We start from the raw sequence: 25,286 nt of genomic DNA, 5'->3' as shown, positions 1-25,286 counted from the left end.
TTATCTTTTCACTCTCTTGACAGTGCCCTTGGATGCACAAAATGTTTTAATTCTGATGATGTCCAATTAATCTAGCTTTTTTGTTACCTCTGCTTTTGGTGTTATACCTAAGAAATCACTGCTAAATCCAATGTCATACAGATTTTTGGCCTATGTTTTCTCCTAAGAGTTTTCTAGTTTCAGCTCTTGTATTTAGGCAGTTGATCCATTTTGAATTATTTTTATTTCTGGTGTACAGTATATATCCAGTTTGGCATATGGATATCCAGTTTTCTCAGCACCATTTGTTGAAAAGATGGTCTCTTTCCCATTAAGAAGTCTTGGTATACTTGATGAAAATCAATGGGCCATATATACCACGGTTGATTTATGGGGTCTCTCTTCTATACCATTGGGTTATGTGTCTAGCCTTATGTTAGTACTACAAACTTTTGATTACTATAGTTTTGTAGTAAGTTTTAAAATCAGGAAATGTAAGTCCTCAAAATTTGTTCCTTTTCAAAACTGTTTTGGCTATTCTGGGCCCTCTGAGATTCCACATGAATTTTAAGATGAATTTTTCTATTTCTGCAAACAATGTCATTGAGATTTTGACAGGGATTGCACAGAATATGTAGATGGTTTTAGGTAGTGATATCATGCTACAAAGTTTAAGGTGGTTTGTTACATAGGAGTTTTTTTTCCAACAGCTGACTAATAATACAATCTGAAGTTTAAAAACTTATAAAATTAAAAAATATGCTTGAGGGGCGCTTGGGTGGCTCAGTCAGTTAAGCGTCCGACTTTGGCCCAGGTCATGATCTCACAGTTTGTGAGTTCAAGCCCCGTGTCAGGCTCTGTGCTGACACAGGTTGGAGCCTGGAGCCTCATAGAATTCAGATTCTGTGTCTCCCTCTCTCTCTGCCTTCCCCAGCTCATGCTTACAGTCTGTCTCTGTCAAAAATAAATAAACTTAAAAAAAAAAAATTAAAAAAAAATGCTTGAGTTCAAAGCTCTCATCTGATCCTAAAAAAGAGCTCTGAAGTAAGTGAAAGTTTATTTGTATTTATCACATACACACTGCAAATCTCCACTGTGTAGTATGCATTGTAAAGGGATTTAAGGGGCACCTGGATAGTTTGGTTGATTGAGCGTCTGACTCTTGATTTTGGCTCAGGTCATGATCTCGTGGTTTGTTGAGATCAAGCCCTGTGTTGGGCTCCTCACTGATGGCATGGAGCCTGCTTGGGATTCTCTCTCTCCTCCTCTCTCTGCCCCTCCCCTACTTGTGCTCTCATTCTCTCAAAATAAATAAACTTAAAAAAAAAAAAAAAGAAATTTAAAGGAAGATATACAAAATTTGACTATGAAATATTAGGGTTGATTTAATATCAAACACAGCAGAATTTATCCATTCAAGTGAATATTAAAAAAATTTGTTTTTAAATGTTAATTTTTGAGAGAGAGACAGAGTGCAAGTGGGGGAGGGACAGACAGAGAGGGAGACACAGAATTTGAAGCAGGCTCCAGGCTCTGAGCTGTCAGCACAGAGCCGGACGCAGGGCTCAAATCCACAAACCGTGAGACTATGACCTGAGCCAAAGTCGGACGCTTAACTGACTGAGCCACCCAAGTGCTCCCATTCAAGTGAATACTGAATTCTTCTTCAAAGTGACTGTTCAGGGAAAGGTTGTAGGGACTATAAACACATCTCAAAAACAGCACTGCCTACAACAATCTTAAAACAACTTATCTGGAATTACTTCTTGGTTTTGTCACATAAGTTGTTTTTTTTTTTTGGGGGGGGTGGCAATCTCATTTATACCTATTGTTTACTACCTGTCAGAAATGCCAAAGATCATGATAGAACTCTGGATGGGGGAAATAAGGAGACAAAATAATAATAATAGTAAGTAAATAAAAGAGAGTGGCATTAGAGATGCAAGGAATAACATGTTTCAAAAAGGAGAGCGTAATGTATCAACTATGGGGTTAATACAGATAGAGATTAACCTTACATATAGGATTAATACAGACAGATACAATTAATATATCAACTATTGGTTAAGTGGCTGTCTCCAAACATTTTTGGTAATTTGATGTCCTCTATCAATAAAAAAAATCTAAGGGTACATACCCCATATATATATATTTTATCTATCTTAAAATTATACACATGTAATCCTAAATGTAGGTTATTATACTTATACAAACATAAATTCAGGGTAAGCCTCATAATTAGCTACAGTGAATGCAGATCCATACTTTACACAGTCTTCCCAATAATTCCTAATTTTGGAGCACGGACATCTTGTCCAATATGATTAGATTATCATTAAAAAAAAAAACAAACTGCAGAATGCAGCTGATACAAGGATCTCACTCTAAGAGTACATGTGTTAGCGTTAACATTTTCTCATTTGTGCTTATGTTTAAATTTTATCCTCAATCTGTGGTCTCCTTGGTTGAATGTTTTTTAAGCCACCTGTCCTTTTTCTGGGAGTCAGTCTATCATTTTAATACATATAAATAAATAAACATAATGCCCCCAAACCAAAATGAAGCACAATAAACTGCAATTGGTTACAATACGCCAAAGTGAACCAGAGTTAGGGTACCAGTGTTAGCTCCTTTTTGTTATTGGAATCCTGCAGTCTTGCTTCAGGGACCTCACATACTATATGCGACATGTGACCTTCTGAGATGCTATCCAAGTGACAGGCCCAGGGTTTATCTATAAATGAACTATTAGAAAAACTCAAATTCTTTCTTACTTTTTAGATAATAGAAGGAAGGAAGGAAGGGAAATAAATAGCAGCTTAATTATTTTCTTTCTCTCAATGGATAATCTTGAGCAAATCATACTGTGAAGACCACTGAGATAAGAGAACAAGAATCATAAACATTGAGAAAGGCTGTTGGGTAGGTGATTTACTGTCCATCAGTGAAAGTTTCATTTCTGTACAGTCCACAGGTGAAAAAGTATTTAACAGCACATGACTTTAGTTAAACAGATCACCATCGTGTATTTCAACTGTAGAGAAATAGATCTGGGAAAGAAGTACTTTGTGTACCTCCTGTTGCTGGGTCCCAGTGTGAGGTGCTGACTCCAGCAAGTTGTCTTGGAAGAACAAAGAAGAATCACCTCTAATTCACACTCACCAACTGCCCCTTACCAGTGAAGGATGGGAAATGGCAGGGTTTGCTTTATGTTTTAAAGTTATTTTTGAAACGCTTTTTTATACATTGCTTCAAAAACTTTTTTATTATAAAAGAATATACTTATTTATTGTTACAAATTCAAATGTTAAATAATCATTAAAATTAAGTTTAACTTTCCCATCATATACCCAACCTCTTCTTCTTATAATCATGGTTTACTACTTGGTCTATACACCTCCAAATTTTTTCTCCTTTGCAAAAAATATGCAATGCTTCATAAATTTTGTGTTGTCCTTCTATGGTAGTTTTGCTCACTTTCCTCTGTATTTTTTTTAATGCTGAAGAAGAGTTTCATTTTTACAGCTCAAACAAAACTGATTTATATATATATAAACACCTAAAGTATTATTATTCCCACATTACTGACCAATTTCCTTTTATGTTCCAGTTCCTGTGTGAAGTGCTTTACACATATACCACTTCACTTAAACTTCCCAAAGGTCTACAAGATAGGCATTACCACCGTTTTATAGTTGAGAAAACTTATTAGACTCTGTGAGAGGTCAAGTAAGTAGCCTAAGATCACACAACAGTAAGATCATGTACTGATTACTGCACTAGAGTATTCTGTTCTGTTACAGACTCAACGAATTACACCAAATTCTAAATACTCCGAATACATCATCAGCTCACTCTGAAATAATACATTCTCATTTGTAGAAGCTCACGAGCTGCCAGATTCCTTTATAGTTTATGTGAAGTCAACTGGAAATAACAGGCCCTTCACAAATAGTTTTCATATTGCCCAAGAATTGTACTGTCTACTTGTAACACTGATGCATCTTAATGTCCTGCTATTATTGCCAGCCTCAATAGAGGTTCATCAGAATCTTTGTATAAAACAATATGATGTTATTACTTAAAATTATATTTAACTTAGAAATTAATCCTATAAACTGAGAATTTTTGATTTTAGACCTACTTTAATTTTAAAGCACTTCATTAAAGTTTTCAAAACAAACGTTGAACTGGACAAAAACAAATGTAAAAGTTCTGTTTCTCCTTCAATAGTTAAGTATCTCAATCCAACAAAGAAGTATAAACCATCTATATGCAGTTTTTCAAAGAGTTGCAATCAGGGGCGCCTGGGTGGCTCAGTTGGTAAGCATCCAACTCTTGGTTTCGGCTCAGGTCATAATCTCATGGTTGTGAAACTGAGCCCCATGTTGGACTATGTTCTGGGTGTGGAGCCTGCTTAAGATTCTCTCTCTCTCCCTCTTCCTCTGACCCTACCCCACGTATGCTCTCTCTCTCTCTCCAAAAATAAACAAACATAGAGTTGCAATCTACAGCAGTGTAATGACCTAGCCTACCTCCACCAACTTATCTATATGATGCTCAAGGAGTACTCACATGCCCACCTCTCTCTGGGCCTCAACTATACATGATATATTCACAAACTTCCACCTATAGCATGTCTCTGTATGCAGTTGTTAATCTATTTTTGCCATCTCCCCAAATTAAGTTCCTTATGTGATAATGTGCCATTGTATACCCAAGCCCAGTAGGGTGCCTGGACCAGAGGAGGTACTAAATAAGTTTTCTAAACCAGTGAGATTTCCTCTGAACATTATTTGATATTTTACAGTTACAAAAGCTAATGTAACAAACTGAAATTTCAACTTACCAACTAAATAAAATACCTATTTTTAGATGAAAGATCTAGAAAGGAAAGAAAATGCACAAACTTGTATGCAGTGAGGTGACTCACAGAATGAAAAACACACTTGTGACTCACCAGCTACGAATAAATCACTTAACCACAATGACTAATATGAAGAAAAAGAAAATAAAACACCTATATGTACAACTAGTGGTCTGAAAAAGCCTTTTTTTCAGAATCCAAATATCTCTAGGCTGGGTGGGAAGAGGGGTTTTATATAAGCACAAATACCAAAATTCAATTTTTAACTTTAACCCTGCCATTCAAAATAACCATAGCCCTTTACAGGAGTTACTATACCTTCAGCTTGAAACTTTAAACACTGTTTTACATTCACTGTAGTACTTAATAGCAGTCAATACAAAAAGGCCTCTAGGGCAACCTTTACAAACATTTTGTCTTTATAAAACTCAACCATAACTAATACAAGACTACTCTGTTCATTACTTTAAGATGGTACTAAATAAAATATAATCTTTTAAGAAAAAAAGGGATGACTTCTTGCTTCAACTTAAACACCAGCTACTAATACTAAGGTTAGAAGAGTAATGTCAACCTAAGATGGAGATCCACAAACACAGGCCTGGATAGGTATCCCATCTTCCTGCTCCAGACAAATTCATTTAAGGAACACAAACCATTTTGGATACACAATTAAGAACCTCTTCTTAAAGATCTCTAGGGAATAAGATGTGCCAACCTTCCTATGTAGCTCATTTAGTTGCTTCATTTTTATATGCATTCAACCATGAGAAAATTGATCCTTCCAACAAATTGATTAAAATAATGTGCTGTGGAGTCCTGTGGCACTTAAATCCAATTAGTGAGTCAACTTTTCAGATTAGTATATTGATGAATTGGATATTCCTAAGAAAAGATAAGTGGGGAAAGCAACTGACCTCATATTAAGTGCCAATGTTGCTCTTAAGGAATATATTCAAAAGCTAAAAACTGCTAGTGGGATAATCTAGTTAGTAAGGGAAAGATAAGCACTTCAGATTTAATATCTAAAGTAAATGCTAAGATAGTTACCTACTTAAGATATTAAAAGTGACCTCATATTTTGCCTTTTAAATGACTGGGAAACCCCAGCTGGAACTATCTGATTTGATATTTTTAATAGTGGACTCCTTGCTTTTTTCCACCTGGTATATGGCCAGAGGGAATAGAGTTAAATGTAGGGCCTCATGGAATTAACATATAAATACCATTATTTCTGCCACTTTGTTGTGTAGGAGTTCACATGTTTTAAATGTCCAGTCTCTCAGGGTAGCACACTATTCAAAATGGAAACACCTTGAGAATAAATAAACAGTCCTTAGGCACTCCTCTAGTACTAAAGATAATTGCGAGCATTTCACATATAAGATCTGATCTAAGACAGTATGAAAATTAACCAAGGATTAGAAATGGCTTTTATCTTATGGCCGTATTTCTAAGCATGCTATTTTCCAAACCAAAGATTTTAGCAGAATGGGTGGTTGGCTGACTCACTAACTAAGCTGCTACCTTTCTAAAGTGAATGCATTAGTAAAGTAAGGATTTTTGCTTTATTTATGTAAGAGTCCATCAGAATTTATTTGTTGCTGTCCATGTGCTGTTTTTAAGCATAATACAAGGCTGACAATATATTAAGCAATGAAACTCCTAGTGTTCTCCAAATTTTTCTTTTTTCATTATACTTAGAAACCAAGGGATAAAGAGGAATAAGATACTGAAGAGTTCAACAAAACAAGGAAAACAGGCAGCCTACAAGCTTCTATTTTCATTATAAAGTAGAATACATTCCACTAGGCCCAGCTGAGGAATAAAAATCAACTGTTGTGCCACAAATACACAATCTACTCCTTAACCTTTGTGTTAGATTATGGGATCAGCAATCTATGGGGGGCAGGTCAAAAGAAACAAAGAGAAGGGGGAACAGTGGATAAGGATGCAGTGAGGGCAGTTCTGGGAATGGAAATGGCTCGCATGAGATCAGAAGAGGACAGAAGAAGTAGGAGAAAACAGGGGGACTGGTAAAATGACCAGAAGTCTTGATGAGGTCCAACAGAAGATTAAGAGACATGGGACAGGTGAAAAGATGAAAATTATGGTTAGAGAGAATGGCCACTGGAGTTTAAAATTAAGTTCTAAGGGGCAAAATCCAAGCAGCCACAGAAGTGAGCTTTTGAAATAAAGCAATGATAAACTAGTGGAAGAAAAGGAATTTTAAGGCCAACGTATTCCAAACGGACACCTAAAAACATTTAGAATGAGTTGACTTAAAATGGGAGGGACAGGATACCGTCAGCCAGAAAAACAAAATGGCTTTGAGTAAAACAACCTTCAGTCTTTGGACTCTTCATGAACTCAAAAGGCTGGAACTTCTCTCCAATTTACTCAACAAAGACAAACTTAGGTGATACTGCCAGCTGCCTATCCAAACCCACTCTCCTTTTCTTCATGGCAAACAGAGCCCCACCCCCATTCAGTATCTACTCTATCTGGCAAAGTGCTCTCAGAGAAGGTGAGCGCATCACAGCTCCAGAGAGTGGGTCGTGTTTAGTCCCAGCCCATCCTGGGAATTTAGTCCAGATTGATGGTGTCATTTCCACATAGTGTTTCAAACTGGAAACTCTGAAGTAATTTTCCACTTCTTTCTTTTCCTCACCCCACACATCAGCAGCCATTAAACAGATAAGACCCATGTTTTTACCCATTCACTGGGCAAACATAGTTATCTCAAACTTTAAAGAGTACCATCATGTTAGCTGTAATACTTGTTTTGAAATGTGAATTAATCCCAACACAACTGATATATTAGGTATCAATTTGAGCATAATGAGAAGTCTGTGCTTGCCTATGTCAGATTTCATGAGTGAAAACACAAGGTCAGTATGGACAACTGTACTCAGGTGAACTCAAAACACATACACCTCAAACATCTATGTTATAAGCCACATTTGGTGGTATAATGTGCCTTCAGGTTTCAGACAGCCTTCCTTCTACCACTTCAAAATGATTTATAAACTGCAACTCTCTGACACCCATTTCCACAAAGAACAGTATATTTTTTGTAAGACAAAGTGCTGATAACAAGTCAGAGAAATCAAATACTATATGACTTCTCTTCTATGCAAAATCTAAAAACCAAAACAAATGAACAAACAGTAAATCAGACCTATAAATACAGAGAACACACTGATGGCTGCTAGAGGGGAGAGGGTGGAGGGATGGGTAAAATAAGTGAAGGAGAATGGGAGGTACAGGCTTCCAGTTACAGAATGAGTAAGTCACAAGGATGAAAGAGCACAGGGAATAAAGTCAATGGTATTGTGACAGCATTGCATGGTGACAGACAATAGCTACACTGTGGTGAGCATAGCATAGAGGTGTCCAATTTCTATGCTGCATACCTGAAACTAATGCAACATCTGTGTGTCCACTATACTACAATTAAAAAATACAATGTGACACTTATTATAGTATTATTTATGTACTTCTCAACTATTTGACATGTATCAAGCTATTCTACCTACATTTAAAAAAAATTAGGTTCTTTTTTTTATGTCACTGATGAAGTTTTTGACCTTTGTGCTATTAACCCATTTTCCGCAAAACCTTGAGGTTTTTATTGCATAATTTTGCAAAGCATGGTGATTTTTAGGAAAGTATCTGTTATATTAGCAGAACAGCAGAACTGAATATTAGCACTATCTTTATAAAAAGTTAACCCTGAAGGACAACCACATGCAAATGTCCCAATATCTCCCACCCGCTGACAACAGAGCAATTTTACAAGAGGATTTTTGTTCGTACAACTGTGTAATAAAGAGCCCAGTGTCTCAAGGAATAGCATCAGTTATCCAGCCAAACTTTTCCATTTCCTTCCTGTGTTCAGAATCTCAGTAAAGGATAAATTCTTATTTTAAATTCAGAATTTATCAGGGCGCCTGGGTGGCTCAGTCGGTTGAGCGACCGACTTCGGCTCAGGTCATGATCTCACAGTTTGTGAGTTTGAGCCCCGCGTTGGGCTCTGTGCAGACAACACAGAGCCTGGAGCCTGCTTCTGGTTCTGTGTCTCCCTCTCTCTCTGCCCCTCCCCCACTCATGCTCTGTGTCTGTCTCAGAAATAAACATAAAAAAAAATTAAAAAAAAATAAATTCAGAATTTACGGTTTTATTTTCCACATCAGTTGCACTGACCACACAGTTGCTTTGTTGAGTGACTGTTTTACTTCTCACAGTGAGAGTAAGATGCTAAGAATGTGTAAGATGCACTGTGTGGCAGTGCTGATGATAAAAAAGACAAACGATTAAGCAAAAGTAGATGCAGTTATTAAATATGCCTAGTGGATTTTAGATTTCATGTTTATAATTATAGCTATCAAATATTTTCATATTGAAATTATCCAAGAAAAATAATTCTTTGCAAACATTAAACTCTTTAGTTTCTAACTACCACCCTCCCCTGCACTGTTTTTATAACATGCTTTTTAACAATGGGGTGACTTGTTAGGAAGGCAGCTACTGCTTTATGGCAGAAGAGACAAGTTCATTAGTATTAATGATGACTAGAAAAAAATTTAATTGCTCCTTTGGAACTATTTTTAGCATTAACTTGTGACTCAACATAAAAATACTTTTTTATTACTCAGTTATACTTTTAAAACCAAAATTATTATTTTTCACCAGTTTTGGTTTTCAATAACTCAGGGGCAGTATCTAAAAGTCACTGTCACCCTCAAGAAACAAAATAGTTATCTATTCTTTTATTTTTTATTAAAAAAAATTTTTTTTAAGTTTATGTGAGAGAGCAAGAGAGGGTGGGGGAGGGGCAGACAAAGAGGGAGAAAGAATACCAAGCAGGCTCTGCACTGTCAGCGCAGATTCCGATGTGGGGCTTGAACTCCCCAATTGTGAGATCATGACCTGAGCCAAATGCTTAACCAAATGAGCCAGCCAGGCACCCTAACAGGTATCCACTCCTTGAGAATATACCAGAATAAACTGCATACTCTAGAAAAGACTGTTAAGGGGCACCTGGGTAGCTCAGTCAGTTAAGCATCCGACTTCAGCTCAGGTCATGATCTCACAGTTTGTGAGTTCGAGCCCCACATCAGGCTCTGCACTGACAGCACAGAGTCGGCTTGGGATTCTTTCTCTCCCACTGTCTCTCTGCCCCTCTCCCACACACACTCTCTCTCTCAAAATAAATAAGCTTAAAAAAAAAATAGAGAAGATACTGTTGAGGGAAAAAGCAATGCTTTGAAACACAAAGCATTTCCCAGCCATCAACACATTTCAGTGACATTAAGGTTGTATTCTAAGTGTATTAAGGTTGTATTCTAAGTGAGCTATTCTAAGCTTTAGACTGGTATCATTAGGTTATCTCCGAGAAGCATGAAGACATAGGAGGAGCGTGAGCCCTAGAGTCAAGAGACCTTAGCCAAAACACCTGGTACTTTAAATTTCAATTTCCTCAACTGTAAAAATGAACAGACATAAAGAAAAAGTGTCTATACCTCATAGTGGTGCTGTGAGGATCAAGAGACAAAGTGCAAGTATGGCATTTTGCAGCTCAGAAGATAGTAATAGTTAACTATTACTGCTGCTATTGTTATATTATAAGGAATACTATTAATATTGCTGTTATTTCCCTGTACATCAGACTCTGATGTATTGCATCCCAATGAGAATAAAAATTCACTATTGCCACCGAAAAGCTTGGCAAGAAAGGACAGTCACTATACTGAATTTTAATTACAGATTGTTTCTTAAATATTAAAAATAATATTTCACGTGCAATGAAAGTCTAGGAGTGTGTATTAGGGCTGGGGGGGGGGGGGCGTGGCGACTTCCTTCCATGGCCTTTCATCTAAGAAATATATGCTACCGGTTAACAGAGGTAACTGAAGAGTATACTTCTCATCATTACTCATACAATCTATTCAATATATCCAAGATAATGATGGAATGTTAACAGCATAACCTTTGTATGAACAGTGGTTTTTGCCTTTTATTTCACATTATTTTAGGGACCACATATTTAACACCCTCAAAGTACTTTTACTAGGGCGCCTGGTTGGCTTAGTAGGCTAAGCATCCAACTCTTGATTTTGGCTCAGGTCATGATCTCACGGTTCTTGAGTTCCAGCCCTGCATGGGGCTCTGCTGCTGACAGCAGGGAGGTTGCTTGGGGTTCTCTCTCTTTCTCCTTCTCTCTGCTCCTCCTCCTTCTCTCTGCTCCTCCTCTGCTTGTGCTCTCTCTCAAAATAAATAAACTTGAAAAAAAAAGTGCTTTTACCAAACCAGCCTGTCATATTAAAGGCTTAAAATATGTTAAGAATTCCTATATCTTAATATATGCTGATTGTTACTTAATAGTAATAGGGATAAACCTGGGAGTTGGTGAGCACTAGGTGATGATCACAATTATAATTTTAGGTAGTTATCAGCTCATTTTTCAAAACTATTCCCATCTTATTCCTATTACTCCTTTCTCCTCTCCCCCCAAAATCAATAATGGTGAAAAAACCCACTATTTTAAACTTTTCTTTTTGCATATTTACATATTCTAATATCAACAAACCTAAAAATCTGAATATGAAAGGTTTATAGCAAAACTGGCAACAAATCTGTTAGCTTTTTGTTGTCAGAAATAATTTGTTGAATCTTACTATTATATTACTCAATGAGAAGTGTGCCCCACAAGATCTACATAACTACCCATATTCAAATTAATAATTTTTAAATCTTGGGAAAGGTGTAATAAAAGATTAGTTAAAAAAAAAAAAGGACATATAAAGTAGCTACACACTAGTTCTTTAAGTAATGCACCAACATAAAGTGCATCAATGATGTAAATTAAATATACAATTCACTGAGGCAAAGAATTCAAAATTCCCAAACATGAGAAACCATATATTTACTAGTTAACTCAAAATAGCACCCCCAAAGCATAAATTATCTAGGTAGTTTTATTTTTTTTAATTTATTTTTTTTTTCAACGTTTTTTATTTATTTTTGGGACAGAGAGAAACAGAGCATGAACGGGGGAGGGGCAGAGAGAGAGGGAGACACAGAATCGGAAACAGGCTTCAGGCTCCGAGCCATCAGCCCAGAGCCTGACGCGGGGCTCAAACTCACGAACCGCGAGATCGTGACCTGGCTGAAGTCGGACGCTTAACCGACTGCGCCACCCAGGCGCCCTAGGTAGTTTTAAAAATAACGAACTACCTTTTGATAATAAAAATCTGTATTCCAATTCTGGGGTAGGTACAACTTGGTTTATATGTCGAGTAACTTCAATTTTAATGAATTAGTACTATCACTCAGTCTCAGACTTTTATATTTCCCAGGCAAGTGGAAATAAAGATGTTTATTAAAGAAGGGTCTGAGCTGTAAAGAATGGAGTAAGACTAGCATACAGAAAACAATTTATGAAATCATGTGGCTAGTTAGTGGGGAGCCAAGTTTCTGCACTCTCTGGCTCTCTATTACACCCAGCTGCCCATAGGTGCTTTGTAAAAGTTAATGGTTTAAATTATTTACTTTGTGAACACATTTGTCTTCACCAAAACCCCAAGAATAAGTTCAAAATATACATGGTAAAAAATTAAGCCACAACTCAACATGGCACAGACCAATGGTTCTCAAACTACTACATGGGCTATCTTTCATGGTATAAACAATGTCAGGGACTCACTTTAATCGCTTTTATCATATTACTTAAGAAACTTCAAATATAAAAGTAGTATGAATGCTATATGCTTATAGCCCTTAACTATTTTAAGTTTAGTTTAAATTCCAGGTAGTTAACATACAGTGTAATATTAGTTTCAGGTGTACAATATAGTAATTCAACACTTCCCTACATCATTCAGTGCTCATCACAAGTACACTCCTTAATCCCCATCATCTACTTAACACATCCCCCACCCACATCCCCTTGGGTAACTATCAGTTTTCTATAGTTAAGAGTCTGTTTCTTGTGGGGCACCTGGCTGGCTTAGTCAGTACAGGAACTCTTGATCTCAGGGTTGTGAGTTCAAGCTCCCTGTTGGGCACTGGGCCTACTTAAAAAAAAAAAAAAAAAAAAAGTCTGTTTCTTGGTTTGCTCCCCCTTCTCCTTTGCTTATTTATTTTGTTTCTTAAATTCCACATGAGTGAAATTGTATGGTATCTGTGTTTCTCTGACTTATTTCCCTCTAGTTCCATCCATGTCATTGCAAATGGTGAGATTTCATTCTTTTTTTAATAGCTGAGTAATATTCCATTGTCTGTATATTATGTGTGTGTGTGTGTATACACACATATACAATACACACACACACATACCACATCTTCTCTATCCACTCATTAATTGATGGACAATTGGGCTGCTTCCATATCTTGGCTATTGTAGATAATGCTGCTATAAACATCGGAGTACATATATCCTTTGAATTAGTATTTTGTATTCTTTGGGTAAATACCTACTAATGTGATTGCCGAATCCTAGGGTAGTTCTATTTTTAACTTTCGGATGAACCTCCACACTGTTTTCCACTGTGTATAGACCTTAACTTTATTTTTATTTATTTGCGGGGGGGGGGGGGTACCAAATTACAGTCTTTGAAAGAATGGTACAAATGAAAAATGTTAAGTAGATGTTAAGTAAGATATACAACTTATAGGTAATCGCAACATGGATGTACTGCCTCAGTGACCAGGGAAGTCACCTTTGCAGCTATGAGATACAGCCCTTAACTTTAAATCAAAATGAACTTTAAAACAAAATGAAAACAAATACTAAAAATAACAAAATTCAGATAATATTATTAAAGTCTGCTAAAACTAAATTACTGACATTTGGTTTACTGTGTAGAGCTATAGTCTCAGATCCAGTTCTATATTTAATCTATTTCTATACTTTTACTTTATTATCAGTAATGTCAAAAATATCTGCTCACCATTACATAAAATGGTAAGTTTGAGGTTGGTTCTGGACAATTAGACCCCATAATTAACCAAAAATCTGCAAACAGGAATCCAAGAATGACAATTTAAATAAAGTATCAGTTGATAATTTTATGAAACTATCTTATTCATGTGAAAGTTAATAATGCAGCATTGTTAATTGAAATCTGAATCAAACAGGTATCTAGTATGGTAATTACCAGAACTGGAAATAGAAACATTTTTCCTTGCAATGGGAACTATTATACTATTAGTGATCTGCTGCTCCTATATAGACAAAAATAGGATTCCATAAATCTGCTTGAATGGCATAGGCTTTTTTTTTTAATTTTAAGAAAGTTTTTAAATTTATTTTTGAGAGACAGAGCGTGAGCAGGGGGAGGGGCAGAGAGAGAGGGAGACACAAAATCCGAAGCAGACTCCAGGCTCTGAGCTGTCAGCACAGAGCCTGATGTGGGTCTCGAACTCACAAACCATGAGATCATGACCTGAGCGGAAGTCGGACGCTTAACCAACTGAGTCACCCAGGCACCCCAAGTCCACAACAGAAAAGTTCAGGATGCCTCTTAACTATCAAGTACCACCTAGTAATCCAACTTGTTCTCAGCATATGTAGCTATTCAAAACTACAGTGAAATCATCATTAGTAAAGAACACAGATATCATCTGGCTTCAGCTGGCATGAACACAACTGTAAATATGAAAGTAAATGCTACATGAAAAGTTCTGAATTCACACAGCAGTTCTGCTAGAAGTTAGCCTTTAAAATGATATGGAAAAATACCCTTATATAACTTTAAGATAATCATCAAAATTAAAAAAACTGAAGTTAAAAAAAATAAAAAATCTTCCAGCCTTCTAAGAGCATATCTATGGACCTTAAAGAAAAGAAAAACCAATCAATGAGGACCATGAAGGACATGGGCTTAAGCTAAGTGACAAAGACGGAGGATTTAATGAATAAAAGCGAAACTGTAAAATATGAGAAAGAGAGGCCATCGCAGATACAGAGAATCTGCCCAATATGAAGAGTGTATATGGGGAAGTAGTGGGAAGTAACATTGTAGTGAGGGAATCAACAGGCAGAATTAACATAGCATATGGCTGGAAACAGGAAGTCATTTAATATTTTAGATAAAAATACCACTGGAAAATAAACCTCTGGCAAGTATAGATTTCAGGAAAGAGCAAAAAGAAGTTGTATGTCTCAGTAAAAACTAGTTTAGGGGCACCTGGATGGCTCAGTCCGTTAAGCGTCCGACTTCAGCTCAGGTCATGATCTCGTGGTTCACGAGTTCGAGCTCGCGTTGGGCTCTGTGCTGACAGCTCAGAGCCTGGAGGCTGCTTTGGATTCTCTGTCTCCCTCTCTCTCTGCCCCTCCCCAGCTCGTACTCTGTCTCTTCTCTCTCTTAAAAAAAATGAAACATTAAAAAAATTTTTTTAATAAAAGACTAATTTAATAAATTATTGGACTTTTGTTCCAACCCAACTAACATGTGGCAGAAATTACAAAGAACAACACTAAAAAGATGCCAAAAAAAAAAAAAGGCCAAATGCCTTGGAAAATTCATTCAGAGAGACAAAAAGAAGACTTTCCTCTCAAAACAATTTTATTTTTTGAAGTTTAGTTATTTATTTTGAGAGAGAGACAAAAACAGGGGAGGGGCAGAGAGAGAGAGAGAGAGAGAGAGAAAGAGAGAGAGAGAATCCCAAGGAAGCTCTGCACTGTCAGCACAGAGCCCAATGTGGGGCTCGAACTCACAAACTGTGAGATCGTGACCTGAGCTGAAACCAAGAATCAGACGCTTAACCAACTAAGTCACTCAGGTGCTCCACCCTCCCAAAAAAATTTTAGTAAAATTTTGGACAGAAAGTCCACGGGACCTTAAGGTTTTTGGAGTATGGTATAACAATAATATGTGAGTATAATTAGACCACAGCAAGTTATAAAAATTATCTTATGTTAATGTCAAATAGAGTAATTTCTTTTTATTGTTATTTAATAAAAACCACACTATAGATTCTTGTTTTACAGAAGTGCCAGCTCACCAAAGATCTCAAAGATAAGTGCATGAGAGCTACCTTAATCTTTGCTTTCACAATGGAGCCAATGAATACTTATTTCATTTATTTGTATTTTTAAAAAAAGTTTATTTACTTATTTTTTTTAAAGTCTATTGCCAATTCTTTTTTTTTTTAATTATTATTTTTTTTTAACATTTATTTATTTTTGAGACAGAGAGAGACAGAGCATGAACAGGAGAGGGTCAGAGAGAGGGAGACACAGAATCTGAAACAGGCTCCAGGCTCTGAGCTGTCAGCACAGAGTCCGACGCGGGGCTCGAACTCACGGACCCCGAGATCATGACCTGAACTGAAGTCGGATGATTAACCGACCAAGCCACCCAGGTGCCCCTATTTACTTATTTTGAGAGAGACAGAGAGAGCACGAATGGGGGACGGGCAGAAAGAGAGAGAGAAAGAGAGAATCCCAAGCAGGCTCCACATTGTCAGTGCAGAGCCCAACAAGGAGCTCAAACTCATGAGCTGTGAGATCATGACCTGAGACAAAGTTGGACACTTAACCAACTGAGCCACCCAGGTGCCCCTACATACTCATTTTATTTTTTTTGAATAATCATTTCAAATGAAATAGTTTGTATAAGCCTAACAAGTACACATAATTTTTAGGAAAAGGATTTTGAAGGATGAAGAACAAAACCAACACATCTTTTTCCTAAAAAAGTTCTGAAAGTTCTTTAGAATTCATATTACAACTTCACTTGATTTATTATTCATGTAAAGAGCAGGTAATTTTCAAAGTAAAATTTTTCTGTTTGTGATTTTCTTCTTTAAAAATTAGCACTTTTGATTGTAAGATCATACTGGCTCTCTGTCAGAAATGACACGTGACTTAGGGGTGCCCAGGGTGGCTCAAGTCGGTTGAACATCTGACTTCGAATCAGGTCATGATCTCATGGTCAGTGGGTTTGAGCCCAGCGTCGGGTTCTGTGCTGACAGCTTGAAGCTTGAAGCTTGCTTCGGATTCTGGGTCTCCCTCTCTCTCTGCCCCTCCCTGACTCACGTTCTGTCTCTCTTGCTCTCAAAAATAAACATTAAAAAAAATTAGAAATGACATGCTGTCTTCGACTTCTATTACTAAGAAAGATCAGAATTTCTGTACTGAGAAGTACAATCTATAGTCACATAAAAAAAGCTGACTGACCTATCAGGGACATGAAATCATGTTCCTAAAAAAATGATCAATCAACCACACAAATTAAAAACTTATCATTTTTACATGGATGGACCTAGAGGAGTATTATGCTAAGTGAAAAAAGTCAGGTAAAGACAAATACCATGATTGTACTTCTATGTGGAATCTAAAAAAAAAAACCCAAATGAACAAATAAATGAAAAAAAGAAGCAGAAAAAGACCCATAGACACAGAGAACAAACTGGTAGCTGTCAGAGTGGGTGGAGGGATGGGAGGATGGGTAAAAAATGGTGAAGGGCAGAAGGAGATACAGGCTTCCAGTTATGGAATGAGTAAGGGACAGAGATGAAAGCCACAGTGTAAGGAATATAGTCAATGATACTGTCAGCATAGCGTTCTGTATAGAGATGTTGAGTCACCATGTTGTACACCTGAAACTAATGTAACATTGTGTGTCAACTATACTTCAATAAAAAAAAAAAAAAACTCATCATTTTTTACCACACAGAGTCTTAGTCATGAGAATTTTCCTCCTTCACGAGGTAGCAAAAGTTATTAACACATTTACTCTTAATTACTCAGGCTAGACACCTTAACATAAGAGTAGTGCCAAAAGCTAAATAATTATAACCAAAGTACCACATGTTAAGCCTATTGTATAAAATTGGCTCCATTTACTTGCCTATAACCAGCCAAAGGCTTTATAATTTGCAATAGCTCTATTATGAAATCATTTTTTCCCACACATTACTAATTATATAAAGTCTATTTTTTAGGGGGCAGGAAAGTAAAAATAGATACCGTGCTTTGCTTAAAAAAAAAAAAAAAATCCAAGTCACAACTGAACTGTTAAGCTGAATTACATCTAGATCTTGACTGAGTTCCACTTTAGGATTATGAAATCCAGACTACGTTATCTAAATTCTTGCCTTGTCTAAAAAAAAGATCATCCTTACACTATATCATTTAAATGAAAGTCTTTCTTTAATTTATATGAGGACATAGTAGCTCTGCTAGCTATTAGGCTTTGGTTGACCTCTGATATGGTTAACTGCTGTTCGTCAAGTCCCAGAAGTTTGAAAAGATCCAAAATAATAAGAAATAACTATTCATGGACTATTTGAACATGTTTACTTCTTTTTTTTTTTTTTTTAATTTTTTTTTTTTTTAACGTTTATTTATTTTTGAGACAGAGAGAGACAGAGCATGAACGGGGGAGGGTCAGAGAGAGGGAGACACAGAATCTGAAACAGGCTCCAGGCTCTGAGCTGTCAGCACAGAGCCTGACGCGGGGCTCGAACTCACGGGCCGGGCCGTGAGATCATGACCTGAGCCAAAGTTGGCCGCTTAACCGACTGAGCCACCCAGGCGCCCCTGAACATGTTTACTTCTAAAGGCATCAAATGAATCCATTGTCCTTTTGTCATTATAACGTCTCTTAGTGAATACTAAGGGTAAATGGGATTTTCAAAAGATTTTCAGACTAGAATATTTTCTTCAGGAATGTAACACTAAGGTTATTAATGCAATTTAGTGGAAACACATATTCTATATAAAACTGTCAGCTCCATTTATTAGTTTTCAGAAACCAATTTAATATGTAAAAGACAAAAGCCATAAAGGTTATCTGTTGATTTTAAGTTGACTTTTTCCCAGTATTTTCCAGTGTATTAAATATAATTTAGCATATATGTCTACGGTTTGCAGGGTCTCTATTCAGAGAAGATTCTCTGTGTAAAATTCATTTCTAGGGACTAAGCTTACTTATGTCCCACTTCATAGGATACAGTCTGACCTTAAAAAGCTAGCTGAATATGTACCCCACAAGCATACACCCTTATAGTCTATGAGATGAAATCAGCAAACCTAATCACCAAAAGATACAGATAGAAGAGATGGAAGTCTCTAGGGAGCAGGACTAGGAGACAGGGTGAGGTGGGGCTACTGTACCCGTATTATAAATACTACTGAGTTCCTCAGTGAATTGATGTAATTAACAGCACTGGAGTTTCTAAAGCAGACTGCTGATATTGCTGATATAATAAAATTAAATTTGATAAATAAATCGCTAAACCGACACCAGTTACTGAACATCCAGTACATGTAAAACACTATGCCAGAGGAGTCAGGGAGGGCCCAAGCATAAATTAGGATGTTAAATTAGATTGTTTTTTAGTTTCTTTCTAGTTCTCAAATTATGGATAATTCTATCTATATTCACTCATCTTTGAAAGTTTACATCTAAAGAACAGAGATAAAAAATCAATAGAAAAATATAACATTTGTGCCTATACTCTGTCACTGAAAATACTGCCCATTTTCCAAGTCTTCTTTAATCATTATCATGCAAATAAAATTCTGATTGATCAAAACATACAAAACGAGCCACATTACCAGCTATTATCACTTTAGAACTATAGCATGTACAAGCCCTACACTATCTCTATATCCTGCCTCTTGCAAACTGAACAAAACAATGCATTTCTACAGGAACTGTGAGCCAGACAGCAAGAGCTGGGGGGTTGGGAGTTGGCGGGGTGTGGGTTGATTTTACTTTTTTTTTTTTTAACCGTTTTGGTGTCAAAATTAAAAGTTGTAACATGTTATGACATTTGAATTACTTCCTTTGGGGGAATCATTTGCAAAACTACATTCTTTTATTTTATATGCTTTTATTTTTCAGTTAGGAAACTTGTTGCTTAATATGCAAATCTCAAACTGGGGGAGGGAGGGAGGAAAAGAAGCTCGACAAACACAACAAAATAAAGTTGCTTTGCTATGTTGAGGCTGCCAGGCTTTTTGTTACTCCACTTGAAAGTAAATGTGACTTGTCTGTAGAGAGTGCTGCTTCAGCAGTTCCAAATGAATTTCAAGCCTGTGCTCCATATTTTCTCTTTTGTAAGTTTAATGTATTCAGCAATACTGAACTGACAATTTAAATAACTACATTTTTAAACAAACGAAGCATTGATGTTAATGTATGAAAATGGTCCAAACCCCTGGGAGTCTTGGTTCCCACCATTGTTTATTCTGACAACAGGATATAATTGCTTACTTACTTGGCAGCAAATTTAACCATCTGCTTGCTTGCATGGTCTCCCACCGCCACGAGCGCCTGGACGTTAAACTGCTGCTGACGTAGGACGAAGAAACATTGCTTCCCTGAATAAGACAGAAAGAACACAAGTGTATTAAGGACACGCTACTTCAGGTTTTACAAAGAAGAAACATGTTTTACTTTAAAATTGAGCCAAAATTTACCACACACATTAGACACAAACACACATATCCGGCTTCCACAGCCAAAATACTCATACTGTTGACAAGCTTTAAAGAAACCCAAGTTCCCACTAGAGTAACAAAAATGCTTTAACATGTTTGTTATAAGAACGTAGGCAAATCACCAATTTCAAAAAAATTGTATAATTTGAAAATTACTTTATCATGGCACTGATTAAACAAATTTGAAGTAACTTCAGATCACTCAACATTCATTCAATGAGTGTATTCTACAGGCAAAGGCACTCTGCTAACCTCTACAGGATCTTCAACGATGCAGCCACAGAAGTGCTAATCCAGTGCTTAGTAAAGAGAACACAAGCACTCTGGGGGTGGTCCATTTTACTTCCTACTAAGCATTTAGGATGACAGGCTAGTTTCTTCCATGTTCTATTTTCCTTTATCATCTTCCTTATCCTTCATCCTTTATAAATATTTCCACATTTTCTCCACGGCAAGTAACTTACTTTGTCTATAAAAGATCATTCTCTTTATGCTCTATAACCAGTTTTATTTTCACCTATTCTGGGCTTGTGATCCCCCCTCCTTTCATAAGAAACAGCCTTTCCTTATTCTTAACTTTTTGAAAAACATTACTCATAATAGATTCAACGACTATTTATCCTGGTGACATCTCTTTCCTCCAAAGCAGATTCTTTGATCAAGTTTTGGGAAATTACTTCCTCATAAAACAAGTCTTTTCAAGATCACTTTTCTCATCAGGTTGTTTTATAAAAACATCAGAAGAATTCAGTTTTTATTTTTATTTTTATTTTTTTAAAATTTTTTTTTTTTTCCTTCAACGTTTTTTTTTAATTTATTTTTGGGACAGAGAGAGACAGAGCATGAGCGGGGGAGGGTCAGAGAGAGAGGGAGACACAGAATCAGAAACAGGCTCCGAGCCATCAGCCCAGAGCCCGACGCGGGGCTCAAACTCACAGACCGCAAGATCGTGACCTGGCTGAAGTCGGACGCTTAACCGACTGCGCCACCCAGGCGCCCCAAGAATTCAGTTTTTAAACTAAGAATGATCCTTGCAAAAAAAAAAAAAAGAAAAGCAGGCTTATAGTTATTACTTTCAACATTCAACATACTGCATTTTGAAATGCGTATCAGATAGCAATCATGAGTCTAAAAACAAAACAGAACTAGAGAGGTTGCAAACAAAGTGCAAACATAGACATAATCTATGGACTTCCGAGTAATACATGACTGACATGTTTTACCACTAAATAGACCCTCATTCTCCCTTTCTTTTGGAGTATGATCCAGTCATAAAGTAAAACCTTAAGAAGAAAGTTACACATACTAAACACATTCAAGAGGATTTTAAGATGCTGAATGGATAAAGATTGTTACCATAGAGAAATCTGCAGATGGACCAAAATGACATTATCCCAGGAACTATTGGAACAGAATGTCTGTGAAATTCTGAACAGAGTATAGTGTGAAATGGAAGGGAATGTGATTTAATAAGTTTTTTAGCTGCTCTCATGGTGCAGACAGGCAGCACAGTCCTAGCTGCACTACAAAGCCAAGCTGCAATGAACTCCAATGCTACACAAAGGACCTTGAGAGAGAACAGAGCTCTACAGGACTTACAAAGAGTTAGCACATGAAAATGTCTCAGGGTTAAGCACTAGGGGGTAACACTTAGTGTAAGGGCTGGTAAAGTGTAAAAGCTTGGAAATCAAAAGACCTAGGATGGTATCCTATCACTTCCTGTGAAGGGGCCTGTGGGAAAATTATTAAACTACTTTATGCCTGTTTTTCATCTGCAAAATGGAGAAAATAATATATTACTCACGGGGTTTTCTCAAGTATTCTCCTGTAATATTGAGGATTACATAAGTAATATGTTTAGAGTTGTGACACAACCAATTAATGTTAAGTATGAATAAATGTAATTAATGTTAATTATTATTACAGCACCACTGCCACTGGCTCCTTATTTGAGGATTGATTACCATTTCCTATTTTGAATCTGGATTATAATGTGTAACAACCATGCCAGGTACTGGGAACACAAAATAATTACTTGACAGACAATCATGATACACTATCATGTAAAGAAAGTTATAAAACCATATAAAGTATAATCCCAATTTTGTTTGTCTAAGAAGTATATTAAAATCGACTGTGTAGGGAAGAAAACACCAAAATATGAAATTGATTGAATACAGAAAAAACACCAGAATGGGGCTACTAATAGATGTGAAATTGTAAGAAATTATGCTGTTCTTTATATTTTTTTTTCCTGAACTTTCTACAATAAGCATGTACTACTTTTCCAATGAGAAAAAATACTTTTTAAGAGAATAATACAATCAGAGAGGTAGGTAAAAAGAAAGGTAAAGGATGAAAGGAAATCTTTAATACAAATACTTCGTAGAACCTGGGAGTTTTAGCAGGTTAAGTATAGAAGCAAATGCACTCCCTGAGATTTAACATGATTGCTAGGGAAAACAAATCAAGAAATGAATGATTATGAGTGGAGTGAAGATTGTTCACTGTCTTCTTTTAATGTTTAATGTGTTTATTGTATGTATTTCTAAAAATTAAACTTCTTATTTAAAAAGGAAACAGATGGAAAGGGACGTGAAGTAGTAAGACCCGCACCATGAACATATTATACAAACCTACAAGTAAAAATGTACCAGCACAAAAACAGCCAGATCAATGAAGCAGAACAAACCCAAAATACACCGTATTAGAGAAATTTTAATTCCAGATGGAATTGAGGAAATAAAAATAAATGAATAAACACGGAGTAAAAAATGAAATTGAATATCAAACTGTACAAAGGGGGAGGGGAAACTTTTCTAAGTTTAAAAATTACAGAATATCTATACACAAAAATTGAAACACTAGGAAAAATTATTTGCTGACTTATAGCCTAAATGAATTAACATCATTACTAAAGATCATAAAGATTTATGAGTAAGGGACATTGAAATTCCAACAAGAAAATGGGCAATAAACTAGAACAAATCATTTGAAAGAAAAAGAGAAAAACCTTAGTAAACGTGAGGAAAAAATGAAATGAAGGTAATGCAAGTGGAAGCAAACAATGACAACACATAATTTACCTCTCAAAGTAGGAGAGATTTAAAAATATGTAATATCTAATGCTTCGGAGAATTAAACGAAAACCTTTCCTTCATAATTTGCTCATGGCAAGGTAAACTTGCACATGCTTTTGGAGAACCATCTGGCAGTGGGCATTAAAAGGCTTAAAAACATCTCTTTGCTTCAAGAAATGTATTTCTTAGAATATATGATAAGAAAATTGGGTATGTAAAGGCTTGTAGTGACAAAGATGTTCATAGCAGTATTATTTCTGTAAAAGCACTGAAACTCTATTATCACTCACTTCATATTTATGCAGTCTTTACTAGTGGAATGATCTACATGCAACTCTACAACCAACTATCTATGGTTTCCAGGTTTTCAGTTTTCTAAGCACCTTCAAATACTAGAACCTTCATTATCCACTCAAAAAAATTATTAAGACTCAAAAAATCCTGGCTTTCTGGTAAGTAGACCTGTCTGCTCAGACTACTTCCACCAAGTACTTTTGAGAACAAGTTCTCGCCAGTGAGTAAACAAAATTGTTCCTTCTTTAGCTCTGATTGGTGACATACTACATGGCACGCTTTGCTCCACGTTTTGCAAGGCACTATCTTATAGACACTGGTGAGTGACAACAGGAGCAGCATGTGAATTGACATCCCTTTTATGTAAAGAATACACCTATGCTTATAAATGCATTTTTTCCCTGGAAGGATATACAAGAAATAACAGTGGACATTTCTGGGGGAAGAGATTGTAATGAGATGGAGAAGCTAGAATTGTGAATTCTAATTTTTTTTTTTACATCTTTCTGTACTTTTGGAATTTTAATTTTTACTATACCCATATATTACTTTTTATTCTAAGAAGCAAGTATGTGACTTCTCACTTCAGCAAAAAGTTCTAGTTAGCATTGGAACTTTATAGGACAGGTTAATCAACTGCTAAATATTATTCACCTTTCTTCTTGGAACCCTTCAACCAAGAAACAGTTTATAGAAAGGAAAATAAAGACTATGTTCAAAATAGCTGAATGAATGCACTACTTACAGATACCTTAAATTTAGCTCCGTAACAGTTAAGAATTTGTGTTGCAATTTGATTAAGTTTTTAGAAGAGGCAGTTTATTTCTTAAGTTTACACAAATGCAAAGTTTGATATCCTTTATAGCACCAGTTGCATTTTTTAGTTCTAAGCTGAACAATAAACATGGTCACAGTCAGGACAAAAAGGCTTACTCTCATCTCCATTACAGTGATGGCTCAGTAATAGAGTGTGCTTTTTTTTATTAAGTTAAAAATTTTTTTTAATGTTTTATTTTTGAGAAAGACCGAGACCGACAGAGGGTGAGTGGGGGGAGGGGCACAGAGACAGAGTTCGAAGCAGGCTCTAAGCTCCATGCTATCAGCACACAGGCCGACTCAGGACTTGAACTCACTAACTGTGAGACCATGACGTGAGCTGAAGTCAGATGTTTAACCGACTGAGCCACCCAATAAAATGTGCTACTGTGGAAGAACTAGGTGTAAAGCAATCTTTTGTTTTCATCTCTTCCTACTGTCTTTTAGCTTGCCAAGCTCCTGAACTCATTATTTAGATAATTAACTAATACCCAACAGTAATTATTTTCCTTCATCATTTATGTCGATCTGTTACTGAATAAAACAGCAAAGACCTAAATGTTTTAAAGTACTTTCCATTTGCTATTTCCTCTGAAATATTCTTGTATGAAGAGAAGCTGAGGTTCTAAACTACATAACTACCAAAATAAACTAGCTATTTTGGAAGTATAAGCAAGTTTTTAGGAAGAAAAGTATTGAAAGAGAATTATTTTGTGCTAAATGACTTAAATGTAGTATATTTAAAATTTGAAAGGAGCCACAGATACTTCAGTTACTCTTTCAAGATGCA

General features: G+C 36.2%; 1 protein-coding gene across 3 annotated transcripts in view; it reads right to left on the bottom strand.

Annotated features, from left to right (window-relative positions):
• DARS1 (aspartyl-tRNA synthetase 1) overlaps positions 1–25,286 on the bottom strand; it is a 64,791-nt gene that overhangs the window by 27,631 nt on the left and 11,874 nt on the right. For all 3 annotated transcript variants that reach the window (XM_058715430.1, XM_058715431.1, XM_058715433.1), the window contains exon 4: positions 20,084–20,186. In XM_058715430.1, coding sequence (XP_058571413.1) covers positions 20,084–20,186 — 103 coding nt within the window. The remainder of the gene's footprint in view (positions 1–20,083; positions 20,187–25,286) is intronic.

Source organism: Neofelis nebulosa, chromosome 2, assembly GCF_028018385.1.
Source record: "Neofelis nebulosa isolate mNeoNeb1 chromosome 2, mNeoNeb1.pri, whole genome shotgun sequence".
In the NCBI taxonomy this organism is placed as follows: domain Eukaryota; kingdom Metazoa; phylum Chordata; class Mammalia; order Carnivora; family Felidae; genus Neofelis; species Neofelis nebulosa.
This window is presented reverse-complemented; position numbering and strand designations above follow the sequence as displayed.